The following is a 15,669-nucleotide window of genomic DNA, read 5'->3' on the forward strand; positions in this document are numbered from 1 at the left end:
TCTCATTTTTAAATCCTTCCCTCACAGGCTTAGAAAAACAACTTGTAATTATAACCTAACACAAAGTAGGAAGTCTTCTCAGATTCTGGCCAATAATCCCTTCAAACACCAAACCAAAAAATTGAGAGCAAGAAGTCTACTGTTTTACAACTTAAATTTTCAAAATTATTCAAAACACTATATTCCAACTCATGAGTTAAAAGTGTTCCTACACATATACACCAATTTTAACCCCAAATAAAACTTGTCATCTTCTTGTGAGGCACTAAGATACCAACCCAGCAAAGATTTTCTATTTTTTCAGTAAATTAATCTAGTTGTGAATTACAACTCACCCAGAGGACTCCGAGTTTCTATGGTAACAGAAGTTCCTATACAGTCTAGATCAACATGACAGCATGTCTTGGGCCCCTCTGAAGTAAGTGGTCGAGGTACATCATTTACGAGGCAGTTTACAGTCATGTGCGAGACTTTAACGAGGACAGTGTTAGAGACAAGTTCTGTCATCCTCTGAAAAGTACTAAGGAAAGCAAAGAGTCACAGAACACAGACCAACCTTGAGGTTCTCGGACCACTTGGCGAGCGCTATTTGTCAAAACGCCATCAGACCATTCCCTTGTATCCATGTCAATATGGCCTAACAGCTGATGTCGAGGCATAGCTTTGGGATTCATGGTATACTGTTTGACCACTCTGCCAATTCTGCACAGCGCTGCCCTTAACATCCTCCACAGAGTTGACTTCCCAGCACCACTCGGACCAACAATGACTACTCCCATTCTTTGGCGTAATTGTTCATACAGTTCTAAAGTCTTCTTGATCTAACAGAAAAGAAACATGTTTGTATGTGATTTATAGTACATAACCATAGTTCTGTTCTCATTCTGTAACAGTTGTTCTATTCCAAACATATAAAATTAAAGCCTTTGATTTCTTCAGTGGAAGACATAGCCTTAAACAAAGTAACACCTAAAAAAATCTGAGTATGTTTACGTTGTGATCTTTAAGTCCAATATTTCTTTAAAAGAAACAAGTACACTTTCCAGGTCATCTGACGATATGTTCATTATTTTATTCACTCATTCAAATATATTATTTTATTCATTTGTTGATTCATGTATTTATATCCAGTATCTCTCAAAAAAAAAAAAAAAAAAAAAAAAAAAACCTGGGGGAAAAAAAAGAGAGAGAGAGAGGAACTTATTTCTCTTACATATAAGTGAAATCCAAACATAAGCATTCAAGAGTTAACCAGTCATCCCCACTGTGTACTCCACGACCATCAATACATCCCTTCTATCTCCTGGTCCAGGTGGCATTTGGAATTCCATTATGCGTTTCAGTAAGCACAAGAAGCAAGGAATGAAGACATGTCCTGGAAATTTCAAATAACTGGTCAGTATTTACTACCAGGGATATATACCTAGCTGCAAATGAGACCAAAAAAAGATCTTACTTCTTATAGATCTATTATGGGCCAGGCTCCATAAGAGGCACGAGGAATAAAATGATGAACAAAAGTAGACATGGATCCCATGTTCCATGAACATTACTATCCAGTGGGGAGAAATCAGTATTAGTCAAATATATGATTAAGCATTAATAAGTATGTATAAGAAAAGTAATGAAAACACATAGCAAGGAAACCTCATCTGGACTCAAAGATCAGGGAAGGCATCCCTGAGTAAGTGAGATTTAAATGTTCAGATAAAAAATAAAGATAGTTAATAAGGAATTAATTAGGAGAAAGGATCAATATATTATAAAGTATTCTTTTTTAAATTTTATTTATTTGAGAGAAAGTGAGTGCAAGCATGGGAAGGAGCAGAGGAAAAAGGACAAGAAGACTACATGCTGAGCACAGAGCCCAATGTGGGACTTGATCTCACAACCCTGAGATCATGACCTGAGCCAAAATCAAGAGTGGGCCGCTTAACCAACTGAGCCACGCAGGAGCTCCCATTATAAAGTATTCTTGGTGGTTACCTGATTGGGTATGATTTCATAATTGGCCTCCTCGAAGACTTGCTGTAGTGCAGAACTCAGCTCACCATATTCCACTTCTTTAAAGTCCATCCCAGGAAACACATCTTTAATCAGCGCATCAAACCGCGAGCAATCAGCAAATGTAAACTTTGACATTGTATTAAGCCTCAGTGCTTGTACCACAATATGACTTTCATCAACTGGAGAAAAAGTTTCATTTAAAATTATTAGTTACACAGGGAAGGAGGAAGACGGCAGAGGAGTAGGGAACACTATTTCAACCGGTCCCCTGAACTGAGCTGGATATCTAACAAACCATTCTGAACACCCACGAAATCAGCCTGAGATGTAAGAAGATATATCTAGATCTCTATAAACAGTATCTCCGGGGTCTCGAGGTTTGAAGGGCGGAGCTGAGAGTCTGCAGTAGATATCAGGAGGTAAACAGAAGGGGGAGGGAGCCGCCATAAGCTGGCGCGGTGAAGGTGATAGGACAACCAGAGCGCAAAACCCTCCTGCACTGGGGACGGCGCACAGACTCGCAGACCCATAGCAGTGGGGAAAGGACTTCAGTGCAGTCCCCAGACAGGATCCAGGGGCTGCGGGTGTGCGCCTGCGAACCAGGGCAGCTCGCGGTTTTACAAGCACAAAGGGCAGAGACGTGCCCGGCCCTGGAAGCAACAGCTGGGAGTGTTGCTGTGGGACGCACAACCCGGGAGGCTGCGGTTTTTAGCAGCGCAGACAGAAACGGAGTCAGTGAGGCCAGGAGCGCTCAGTGAAGAGCAGACTGCGATCTCTCTGTTCTGAGACAGAGATCTGGATGTGGTCACTTCTCTGACTCTTAGCAGAGACGCAGAAAGCCGCTAGGGAAAGCTGCCAGAGAACAAAAGCCAAAAAAACTGGTTTTCACTGAGCACCCCCCCGCCCCCCCCAAGCAGGACTGCAGGAGTAACAGCGCAGCAGGCCCCTCCCCAAGAAGAGAGGCTGGAAGAACAAGAGGACAACCACCCTAAGGTCCCTATAAAACAGGTGCATCTTGCTTGGGTTGTGCTTAATACCTTGGACTCTGCACATTCCCTCAACCACCCCCAACAAAATGACTAAGAGGAGGAACGCCTAAGAAAGGAAAGAAACAGAGACTGTGGCCTCTGCCACAGACCTAATGGATATGGATATAAGCAGGATGTCAGAGATAAACTTCAGAGTAACAGTTAATGAAGTCGATATCTAAGCTTGAGAAAAATATTAGCAACAATATAGAATCTCTAAGGGCAGAAATGAGATCTAATCAGGCCAAACTTAAAAAAGTTACGAATGAAATGCAGTCTAAACTGGATGCTCTCACTGCCAGGGTAAAGGAGGCAGAAGAACGAATTAGTGAGCTAGAGGATGATATGATAGAAAAGAAGGAAACTAAGGAGACCTGGGAAAAATAGCTGAAAGCCCAAGAGATCAGACAGAGAGAGATTAGTGACTCAGCGAAACATTCCAATATCAGAATTATTGGGATCCCTGAGGGGGTGGAGAAAAAGAGAGGTCTGGAAGATATATCTGAGCAAATCGCAGCTGAGAACTTCCCTAATCTGGGGAAGGAAACAAGCATTCATGTCCAAGAGGCAGAGAGGATCCCTCCCAAGATCAATGATAATAGACCGACACCTCGACATGTAACAGTACAATTTGCAAATCTTAGATCCAAGGAAACAATCTTGAAAGCGGCAAGGGGGAAGTGATTTCTTACATACAGAGGGAGGAACATCAGAGTAACGTCAGACCTGTCCACAGAGACCTGGCAAGCCAGAACAGGCTGGCAAAACATCTTCAGGGTACTAAATGAGAGGTACATACAGCCAAGGATACTTTATCCAGCAAGGCTGTCATTCTGAATAGATGGAGGGACACGGACCTTCCAAGACCGGCAGAAACTGAAAGAATATGTGACCACCAAACTGGCCCTGCAAGAAATATTAAGGGGGGTTCTATAAAAGAATGACCCCAAGAGTAATATAGACTAGAAATTTACAGAGTAATCTATAGAAACAAGGACTTCACAGGCAACATGATGGTAATAAAATCATATCTTTCAACAATCACTCTCAACGTGAATGGCCTAGATGCTCCCACATCAAATGGCACAGGGTTGCAGACTGGATAAAAAGACATGACCGAGGGGCACCTGGGTGGCTCAGTTGGTTGGGCATCTGCCTTCAGCTCAGGTCATGATCTGAGGGTCCTGGAAATGAGCCCTACATCGGGCTCCTTGCTCCGCTGGGAGTCTGCTTCTTCCTCTCCCTTTGACCCTCCCTCCTGCTCATGCTCTAACAAATAAATAAAAATTCTTAAAAAAAAAAAAAAAAAAAAAGACATGACCCATCTATATGCTGTCTACAAGAGACTCTTTTGAACCTAAAGATACATCCAGACTAAAAGTGAGGGGGTGGAGAACCATTTTTCATGCCAATGGACCTCAAAAGAAAGCCAGGGTGGCAATTCTCATATCAGACAAATTAGACTTTAAGCTAAAGACTATAGTAAGAGATACAGGAGGACATTATATCATTCTTAAAGGGTCTCCCCAACAAGAGGATCTAATAATTGCAAATATCTATGCCCCCAACATGGGAGCAGCCAACTACCTAACCCAACTGTTAACCAAAATAAACATTGATAATACTACTTTAATAGTAGGGGACCTCAACACTCCAATCTAAGCAATAGACAGATCATTTAAGCAGAAGATCAACAAAGAAACAAGAGCTTTGAATGACATACTGGACCAGATGGACTTCAAGATATATACAGAACATTCTACCCTAAAACAACAGAATACTCATTCTTCTCAAACACACATGGAACTTTCTCCAGAACAGACCATGTACTGGGTCACAAATCTCATCTCAACCAATACCAAAAGATTGAGATTATTCCCTGCATATTCTCAGACCACACTGCTTTGAAACTGGAACTCAATCACAAGGAAAAATTTGGAAGGAATTCAAACACTTGGAAGATAACGTCCATCCTGCTAAAGATAATGTTTGGATCAACCAGGGAATTAAAGAAGAACGTAAACAATTCATGGAAACCAGTGAGAACCAAAACACATCGGTCCAAAAACCTACGGGGTACTGCAAAGGTGGTCCTAAGGGGAAAATATATAGCCATCCAAGCCTCACCCAAAAAAGTAGACAAATCCTGAATACACAAGTTAACCTTACACCTAAAGGAACTGGAGAAAGAACAGCAAATAAAACCTAAACCAAGCAGGAGAAGAGAAATAACAAAGATCAGAGCAAAGATGAATAAAATAGAAACCAGAAATACAGTAGAGCAAATCAACGAAACTAGAAGCTGATTCTTAGGAAGAATTAATAAGATTGATAAACTACTGATCACACTTATCCAAAAGAAAAGAGAAAGGACCCAAAGTAATAAAACCATGAATGAAAGGAGAGAGATCATGATTAACACAAAGAAAATAGAAACAATCATTAGAAACTATTATCAACAACAATATGCCAATAAATTAAGCAACCTGGAAGAAATGGATGGCTTCCTGGAAACCTATAAACTACCAAGACTGAAACAAGAAGAAACTGACAATCTGAATAGACCAATAACCAGTAACGAGATTGAAGCAGTAATCAAACACCTCCCAAAAAACAAGAGTCCAGGGCCTGATGGATTCCCTGGGGAATTCTACCATTCAAAGAAGAAATAGTATCTATTCCTCTGAAATGGTTTCAAAAAATAGAAACAGAAGGAAAGCTACCAAACTCATTCTATGAGGCCAATATTACCTTGATCCCCAAACCAGGCAAAGACCCCATCAAAAAGGAGAAGTACAGGCCGATATCCCTGATGAATATGGACTCCAAAATTCTCAACAAGATCCTAGCTAATACGATCCAATAGTACATTAAAAGGATTATCTATCACTACCAGGTGGGATTTATTCCTGGGATGCAAGGGTGGTTCAACATTCACAAAATCAATGTGATAGAACACACACACACACACACACACACACACACACACACACACACGAAGCCTATGATCCTCTCGGTTAATGCAGAAAAAGCATTTGACAAAATAGAGCATCCTTTCCTGATTAAAACTCTTCAGAGTTTAGGGAACATTCCTCAATGTCATAAAAATCATCTATGAAAAGCCCACAGCGAATATCGTTCTCAATGGGGAAAAGCTGAGAGCTTTTCTCTGAAAATCAGGAACATGATAAGGATGCCCACTCTCGCCATTACTGTTCAACATAGAACTAGAAGTCCTAGCATCAGCAATCAGACAAGAAAGAAATAAAAAGTATTCAAATTGGCAAAGTCAAAGTCTCTCTCTTCGCAGATGACATGATACTTTATGTGGAAAACACCAAAGACTCCACCCCAAAATTACTAAAACTTTTACTTTTTAAGGATTTTATTTATTTAACAGAGAAAGAGAGAGGGGACAGGCAAGTGAGGGGAGGGGCAGAGGGAAAGAATCTCAAGCAGACTCCACTCCAGGACCCGGAGATCATGACCTGAGCCAAAACCAACAAAAGTCAGACATTCAACTGACTGAGCCACCCAGGGGTCCCAATGATTTTTATTATTAAGTCTGGGAACCCTGGGACTCAAATTCTATGGAAAAGAGTCTAGAACTGTACTTAGGGATCCTTATTTTCAGAGGTCAAAAGATAGTAAGGTAAATTGTCAATTCACAAAGTATCACAGGGCTTTAAATGCTACTAAATTCTAGCACATCATTTAATTACTAGTAACACATATCATGGCATTTGAAAATTGTGTTTACGGTCATTAAAACTTTCTAAAGTCAGCAACTATTTTATTTTTTTAATTTAAATTTGTTTTATTGTTATGTTAATCACCATACAGTACTGCATTAGTTTTTGATGTAGTGTTCCATAATTCATTGTTTGCGTATAACACCCAGTGCTCACCACAAAATGCACCCTCCTTAATACCCACCACCAGGCTAACCGATCACCCCACCTCCCTCCCCTGCCCTCTGAAACTGGGAGCCAGGTATTTAAAAATTGTCTTTATAACTTTTCTATAAATCTAAGTGTTCCAAAGACTTTTTTTTAAAAAATAATATTGTATCTGAATAACGAATCCTACCATTCTGTTTAATGCCACTTGTCTTCAGTTGCCTAAGAAGGCCCCCACTTCCTCTAAGAACGGTCTTCAAGGCTCTCAGACCCCAGTCGTAATGTTGCTGAGGCGTCAAAAGTTCCCTTAAATAGACAAGGAAATCACAAAGCATCAGATAGCTATAAGAAATTACTTTTATCACTATATTTAAAGAAATACAGACTATAACTACAGACACACAGAAATGAGCACTGATACTCCATCAATTTATGTAAAGGAACCAGTCACAGAACAGGATCACTCCAGTAAAACACTGAAGATAGAGGATTCCCAAGGATCAGGGTAAACCTGTCATGACCTGGCTAATTACCTTCCTGAAGACAATAAATGACAAGTACCTGGGACCATTATCCCTCAACTATTTAACCCATGCATCTGGCTCTCAGTTTCTGGCACTCCGGTTCTCACCAGCTCTTAAGTAATATGAACCAGAATTCTAGGTCACCCAAAGAAGCTGGAAGTCCATCGCTATTACTAGAAATAAGACATAAGAAAAACTGTGGAAGATTTCCTCCACAGAACAGGTTTTGAAGGGTCTGCTGGTAAATTCGTTCAACCAACATCATTTAGCTGGAGCACCCCAATAAAAATATTTTGCAGAAAAGGTGCGATCAAATTAATAACATTTAAGGAAAACAAACAGTTTTGAGTCAGATGTTTTATTATTCAAACTAGAATCTTCCCTATCGATACCTTAAATACAATATAACCACCGATATGAAAATCACTGAATAGGTACACTGGGGAAATGTGAAAAATGATCACTAATCCATGATCAATCACTGGAACCAAAAAATATAAAAATATTGAAGAGAGGAAAACTCACCTAGATAAGTTGAAGATAGCTACCAATTTTCTGCCCAAGACTTTGGCATCCTTGAAGCCTTCCGAATACAGAATAACTTCTGCGATGAGCTCATTGTCTGGATGAGACATGGCCACTGGCCTGAAAAGCTGTTTAAGATTGTCAGGCAGCTTCTGTCTTCCTCCATAACCTTTTCCAGCAGGATTCATCGTGATAAAAATTCCAGAATTAGAATTTATTTCTACCTGAAATGTTAATTCAAAATATGGGCATCAAATATTTTAACTCTAAATATAAAATAGGTTGCTAACAGAAATTTTATTGTACATATTCCTACACACAAATCTTACACCCTGGCAAAAAGTAACCGCTAACGAGTTAAGTAGCTCCCCACTCAACATACAGGAACCTCCTTAGGAGGAACAGTATGTACACAGGTCCTTTATCATCAGTTCTCTGGGACGTCCACACTTACTGAAAGCCTCCTTTTCTGGGTACACAGAGAGAGCACAACTCCGACTGAAAGTCAATAATGGTTTATGCCCTCCTGGAGCTTACAGTCTATAAGCACGCACCGTGTGATTCATGCCTTAACAGGGGGAGGCAGAGTATCATGAGAGCACCCAGTAGGAGTACCTTCAACAGGACACTTAAAGCCGAATCAGAGGGTGCACACAATGAATGGGAAGCAGAAATACCTAGAGTAAAAAAATCTGGCTATAAAGGAAAGAAAGGAGACAGAGAAGTGGTTGGAAAGATAAATGAAGGGAAGGTTGGCTTATGCTTTAATTAGATCAAATATTATAATATTTTTTACATATGACATTGCATGTTATTAAAAAGGAAAAGATGTGGTTATGTTTCAAAGCCAATGGGGAATGGGGAGAGAGGGAAGGGCTACATCCATCTGGGAGGGAGTAACAAAGACAAGGTCCCTGGGAAGGAGATTCCAGAGTGTAAGTGGAAAGATCCGTGCTGACTGGGAGAAAGGACAACTCCTTCTTTGTTACAGGAGGAAAGGAAGAAAAAAAACTCTGCGTAAGAAAGTAAGTTTTGACGGCAGGAAGGCAAAAACTTAAACAGTTTCTCTTTTCTTAATGAAAAGTTTAACCAGCATGTAAACAATATATTAATAATTTAGAACCAGTCTTACTTCTCTGCCCTGCCCTGAAAAACCTGTCCTGTGAAAATGTTATTATGGATTAGAGGATAATTTCACAGGTCTTTCAACTTTCCCTGTTTTCAACATTATACACTATATAGAGAAGCTCTAAATAAGTTCACGCTCTCATGACATGGATATGTATCTCCAATGGGGAAAAGTGAGGAAGAGAAAAACAGCTAAGTCCTTCCTGTCATAAGATCCATACAGAACAGGGATCAAAAACATGAGCCTCAGAATGAGACAGACCTGGGGTCAATTCCCAGGCCCAGACTTACTCCTAACTCGCCAGGCCGTGCTTTCCCCACCCATAAAGCAGAAAACATACAACAGTCCCTCCTCGAGGGATTATGACGAGCATTCAGTCAGACAACAGTGGAAGCACTAAGCACAGGGCCACACAGAGCAAGTGCCCAGGAAAGGTTAGCAGATACCATTATATAGGAAGTACTCGGGACCGAGAGTTTGAAGGGGAATGGTAAAGTGGGACCAAAAAAAGGGGAGAACACCTCAGACAATCACAGGTAAAAAGGTTTAATGGGGGCGCCCGGAGAAATAAAGACAGATCATTTGCCTGGGTAGGAGTCATGCAAAGCCATCAAGAGTAACTGATTCTTTAATTCCCCAGCCTATCTGTACCTCCTTGCCAAGCAGTTCGCACACGGTTCTGTGGTTCTTCAGAGCGTCCTGAATTGTCTGGATCTGCATAGACACCGCTGACAGCACAGATTCTTCCAATCTATTGAATTCATCAAAACAGCCCCAGGCCCCACACTTCACCAGACCAACAAAAATTCGGCCCATTGACTTCACATCGATGCCCTAAAAAATAGCAGCAAAAATTATATCTATAAAAAGATAATCAGGATCTCTAATAATAATTTAATACTTTGACACTTATGGGCAAAGTAATCATTTCACCCACCTGTGCCTCTTTCGCTCTTTTTTAAGCACAAATTAATAGCTACACTTTGCAAGGTGGTTTCAAACAATAAACAAAATAAGTTTTCTGGGAAGTACACAGAACTTAACAGATACAAGATATTTAGTTATTCTTTAAGTTGAAATACAAATCCTACATAAAATGTTTTGAAAATGGTATTTTCAAAATTAATTTTTTTCTCTTTTCTGTTCATTATTCTCCTTACTAAAAACATTTTTCCTTCCCTTCCCCTATATTCATTTGTTGTTTCTTAAATTACACACATGAATGTACTCTAGGAAACAAACTGTGGGTTGCTGGAGGGGAGGGGGGGTGGGGGGATGGGCATTAAAGAAGGCATGTAATGTAATGAGCACTGGGTTTTTTTTTTTTTTTGGTTTTTTATTTTAGGTTTTATTCATTTATTTGACAGAGAGAAAGACAGCACAAGCAGAGGGAGCAGCAGAGGCAGAGGAAGGAGGAGGCCGGGCACCCAATGCAGGGCTCTATCCCAGGACTCCAGGATCATGACCTGAGCCCAAGGCAGATGCTTCACCAACCAAGCCACCCAGGCGCCCCAGCACTGTTATATGCAACTGAGGAATCACTAATTTAAAAAAACAAAAACAAAACAAAAACATTTTTCTACCCTCTTAACATAATCCTTCATTCTGTATTTAAATTTATTTGCACTAGTTCCCTTTAGAAAAGTTCTGAGACTATACTCTCTGCAACCTCTCTCCATTTATTGTTCAAATAATAAACCAAATTCTGTTTTCAAGTTACTCAAAAGTAAAGGGATTTTACAATATGGCATTTCATATATAAGTACATGAATACTAACCCAACTCATAGCTAACACACACTATATATGTTACATAGTTTGTAATTATGCATTCTACCTCATCACAATTAAAAACTAAAACTTGTCTTCCAAGAAGTCCACCTAAGGCCTTGACTGATTCCGTTTTTCCAGTCCCAGCCGGCCCGTAAGGGTTTCCTCCGAGCCCCATCTTCACGGCTTGAGTGAGAGTGAGGAAGCACTTGTCTGTCAGCGGCGTATAAACCAGCTTGGGAGCGTTGCCCTATGCACGGGAAATACAAAGTTCGAATATTCACGTTTTATGCAACCTTACAAACATGGAGAGTGTGGGGCTAGTTAAAAATCTAAGAAGGCAACAAAAAAGTCAAAGCTGTTAACGCAGAAAAATAGCCAAAATATTTTTTTCGTAGAAGAAACTTTTTAAAGCACAAACTGAAATCAAACTTAGTTAATCCCAAGCATGTAGTTTATTCCATCCTCAATTAATATACTGGAAGATTTTCCAAATAGTCTCTCCAGTTCTTGATAATGGTACAAAGATGTACTACTAAGGCAAAGAAATCCAAAACTAGATTATACAATAATCAATCTTATATTTTAAAATTCATGTAAATTTATTCCCTGAATCTTATGATCTTCATAAATCATAACCACTTTGGAGACTCTAATTATTTTGAAAACTTCCTTATGAAATTAAGAATATCAACTCATCAAATAATTCTCAAAATTTCTAAGTTTTAGGGAAAACAGATTCCAATTTTAGCTGCAGTTTAGAGAGTTTTTCCTTAACCTCGGTAGACAGATTTGGGTCTCAAAACACATTTCCTTTCTGAAAGTCAGCGGCCGACTCTCCTGACATACATTTTTTAACGTAATTGTCTGATATATTCTGACGACTGACTCGTTATGAAGGGACAAGGTAGAGAGGACCCAGCTGGGCTTTCTGAAAACAGGTTCCAGGAGCTAGGTTATTTGTTTGGAAACTCTCTTATCTCACTACAGAACATTCAGCAAGCGTATTTTGGCCGTGGTTGCGACGGCACCGAGTTTGGCCCCGAGTCTGCCAGAGCGTGAGGAGGCGCGGACCAGACTGCTTCTATCAACAGAGCTGGCGCGGGTCTCCGTTCTCCCTGGATTAGAGGGGCAGCTCCATTCCCACATAAATACTGCTCTAAGAAAAGGCACATTCACAGAATTCAGTACAACACTGCCATTATTTTAACTTTTCTGTAAATATTTCTCTGATATAACATCTTCTCAGTTACGATGAAACAGAAAAGAGTCACACACAAAAAATTCTTAAAAGTCACGACTAAAATAAAAATAATTCTGTCATCCAACAGCAAATTTCCTTTAAAATAAACAATTTCAAGAGGAAAAAGAAAACACTTTTGCCACCAGTCATACCTGATACTCGTAAGTATACTGAAGTTCAGAATCGACCATTTGCACGTAACACGTGTGATCACTTTTCATATAAAATCTGACTTGTTTTTTCCAGGCCCAATCTTCTGTTGTATGAACTTGAACTTGGTTTAACTGCTTTACCACATCAATATTATGAATAATATCAAGAATCAGTGCTTTAAGTTTAAGCTCCAGAATGCCAGACTCTGTATGCAAATTAAAATATTTGGAGAAAATGTTAGCCTGTAACTTATGTATTACACATATACACAGATTTTTAAGGGAATTTAAACGGTAATATTGTGATACATTTGAATGACAGTCATATAAACCACACAAGTCAAACAAATGTCAAATCCACCAGTAAGAAGTAAGAATTTTGCATATGAAAATGAAAGCTCCAAACTTCAGAGAGAGAGGGTCTGGTTCCTCACTCGAAGGAGCAAGCATGCTGCTTGTCTCCCTCTGAGCCCAAGTATAAAACACACAAACGTGCACTCAACTGCTCTGCAGGGGTATGAAAAGCGCAAAGTGTCAGGCAAATTAGGGAAGATGAGAAGTGCCACCAAGCCAACGGCACCTTTGTCTTTGTTTGTCTCTCTGGTGTCCTCAGGCCTGGACCCACTGCAGCCAAAAGCCCAGCCGGTACAGTCGGAGAGCACTCCAGGGGAAGGCCGGTGGCTCGGGTTGGAGCAGCAGAAAAGGGGTCTCCTGGCAGCTACAGCCCTGCCAGCAGAGACCCAAGGGGCCTCAAATCCTGAGGGAAGGGAACCTTCCTCTGAAATCAGAGACTATGGGACCCCAAGGAGAAACCCCAATGGCTCTCCTCCCCTCTCTGCTCTCCCGTCCACCGCCCTAGGACACAGGACACAGAGGACAGCAGAGGACAGGAAAGCCCAGCTTTCCGGCCAGGAGAGCCAAAGAGGTGCCCAAGAAAACCACGAAATACTGGGCAGAGCATGGAGAGGGAGGGGATTGGGAAAATGACTCTAGAAACTTGATTATGATTCCTGGGCTCACCCTCAAGGGGCGGATCTCTTTCGAGCCATCAAACCAAAGCCTCTGAGAGCAAGCCACTAGATGGCACACAGGTGAGGGGATGTGAATAGTGCTGCAAAGACTATTTTATCTCAATTATTGACGTGTAGTTGATGCACAAGGTAGTCACCGTTTCAGGAGCACAGCACAGCGCCTCACGATTGTACACATGACTCAACGACTTCCAGAAGAGAGCTGGTGTCAGAGCCACAGCCCAGAGAAGGCTGGCTGGAACTTGGGGCCCAAACCCAACAAGATCAACTGCTAACAGAAACTATCAACATCATCCAAAGGATTTAAACAAGACCAGACACTCGTAACACAATATTCAAAATGTCCAGGATACAACCCCACATCATTCCACATGCAAAGAACCAAAGCAACACTTAAGGCAGTAAAGGTGAAATGAAGACACTCTCAGACACAGGCAATGTGTAGGAAGGAGATCACAGCCAGCAACTCTGCTCTAAAAGCAAGAAGCACCGAAGGAAGTTCTTCCAACAGCAGCAAAGTGAGAGCATCAGGATGAAGGAAGGGCAGCAGAAACGGTAAGCACCCTGGTAAACACAGCAGACTGCTGTTCTCGAGTCCTTTAAAATACGTTTGATGGCTAAAGGCAAATGCAGTCATGCAGACTCCATTTTCAGGGCATGCAGGGGTGAGACACAAGGCAACTGCCACAAAGAAGAGGATAAAGAAACCCATATGGGGAAGGTGCCTACACTTGTTTAAAGTAATAAATTACTGATTCTAACTACAATATAAGAGCACGTATATTCTAATTCCTAAACTAAAACTCTGAAACAGATAGGTGATTGGTTGACAGATACAGGGTCAAAAACACAATAGATAAATTAAGATAGAATAATAAGAAAAAGTTCAAATAACCCCAAAGCAGGCAGAAAATGGACCATTTTCCATACCAGTGTTCCCTGGATCCTCAGAACTCGTATCAGTGCTAGTATAGTGCTCTAGCTTGGTCACCAGCTGCGTTTCAATCTGATGAAGGCTATGATCTTTGATAGCATTTTCTACATCTTCAGTGAATTTAATCTGCTCTGCCAAACAGAGGATCTAATGAATAAAGAGAAAAGTTATTTTTAAAAGGTAAATTTACTTACTCATAAACTTAAGGAAAGACACCTCTTTCTAGATTTCCAATAGGGTACCGGGCCTCTAACAGAATGTGCTACTGGCTCCTCAAATGACACCGTCCCAGGAAAGCTCGCTAAGAACTCACCACCTACTACTCTCCTACGCGCCTAGTTTCTGGTCCTAGAACCCACCACGCTCACTGTAACCTAAGTGGCGCTGTACTTTCTTCTCCCGACCCTCTTCTTTATAAATGGCTTCTTCTCAAGGATGCAAACATATCAGTGTATGATGCATTCTATTTAGTAAAAGGGTAAGATTCTAGCATTCCAGAACAATCTCAGGATACTACAGAAGTCCAAAATTTCAAAATTCCAATTTATCTTATATTAAGCTCTGTCTTAATCTTTCGGTCTAATTCCCATACACAGACGCTAGATATAGACAGAGAGATATCCTTATATTTACATAAAACACGAAATGTTAACACTGCTTGAAAGGCTTTCTATAACAGAACCAATCTAGCACGGCTACTGATAAAGCCATTACATATTTAAACACTAGCCTTTGAAAACTTATATCAAAATAGTTTAAGAGTTCTTAAATTAACACAGAAAACCAATATCCTCCTTTAAAGATATGATCCGTCATCATATAAAACCATTTCTAAACCTACTGACCAATTACCATGGAACAGTTTTTTTCTGACACTTTTCAGCATCCAGATGAATGTCATCAAATGCCTCCACTTACCAGATAAACCCATTTAGCTCTCTGTGTGTACACCTTGTAACTTCACACAGCAGGCCAACCTGCTGTCTTGTTCTAACTTAAGACATTGTATTAATAAATACACTATCAAAACCATTATATAAATATCTTTGTATAAATAGCAATACCATTCTTTAAAGGAAGAATAACTCTTTCAGGAGCCAAGTTATCCCCCATAATTTATGGGACAAACTCACCGCCTCTTTCATCAAGTGTATGAGGAAGCATTTAAGCAGATCCAAATCTGCTTTTTGAGAAAAGACCTTTTCTCTTTAATTTTCACACAAAAAATGTTCACTTGCTACCTTCAAACTAATACTCCTGTCTGTGGATTTCCTTGCAGGCAATACTACTGAATCTCTGCATTATAAATGCACATTGATAATCTCAATTTTTAACAGTTTGCTATACAATTTCTGTGAGAGACTAACAGAAATGGAAGTCAAAATACAGTCCTGGCTAATTCTCAAATCACACTACCGTTATGGTATC

At 40.3% G+C, this 15,669-nt stretch overlaps 1 protein-coding gene across 1 annotated transcript in view; it reads right to left on the reverse strand.

Moving 5' to 3' along the window:
• Positions 1 to 15,669, reverse strand: part of DYNC2H1 (dynein cytoplasmic 2 heavy chain 1) — a 299,576-nt gene that overhangs the window by 239,742 nt on the left and 44,165 nt on the right. The window contains exons 31-38 of the mRNA XM_040631281.1: positions 14,238 to 14,388; positions 12,277 to 12,482; positions 10,949 to 11,131; positions 9,764 to 9,946; positions 7,984 to 8,207; positions 7,125 to 7,240; positions 1,987 to 2,186; positions 557 to 821 (exon numbers count right to left, since the gene is read on the reverse strand). Of these exons, the coding sequence (XP_040487215.1) occupies positions 557 to 821; positions 1,987 to 2,186; positions 7,125 to 7,240; positions 7,984 to 8,207; positions 9,764 to 9,946; positions 10,949 to 11,131; positions 12,277 to 12,482; positions 14,238 to 14,388 (1,528 nt within the window). The remainder of the gene's footprint in view (positions 1 to 556; positions 822 to 1,986; positions 2,187 to 7,124; positions 7,241 to 7,983; positions 8,208 to 9,763; positions 9,947 to 10,948; positions 11,132 to 12,276; positions 12,483 to 14,237; positions 14,389 to 15,669) is intronic.

Source organism: Ursus maritimus, unplaced genomic scaffold, assembly GCF_017311325.1.
Source record: "Ursus maritimus isolate PB19 unplaced genomic scaffold, ASM1731132v1 scaffold_16, whole genome shotgun sequence".
Classification (NCBI taxonomy): domain Eukaryota; kingdom Metazoa; phylum Chordata; class Mammalia; order Carnivora; family Ursidae; genus Ursus; species Ursus maritimus.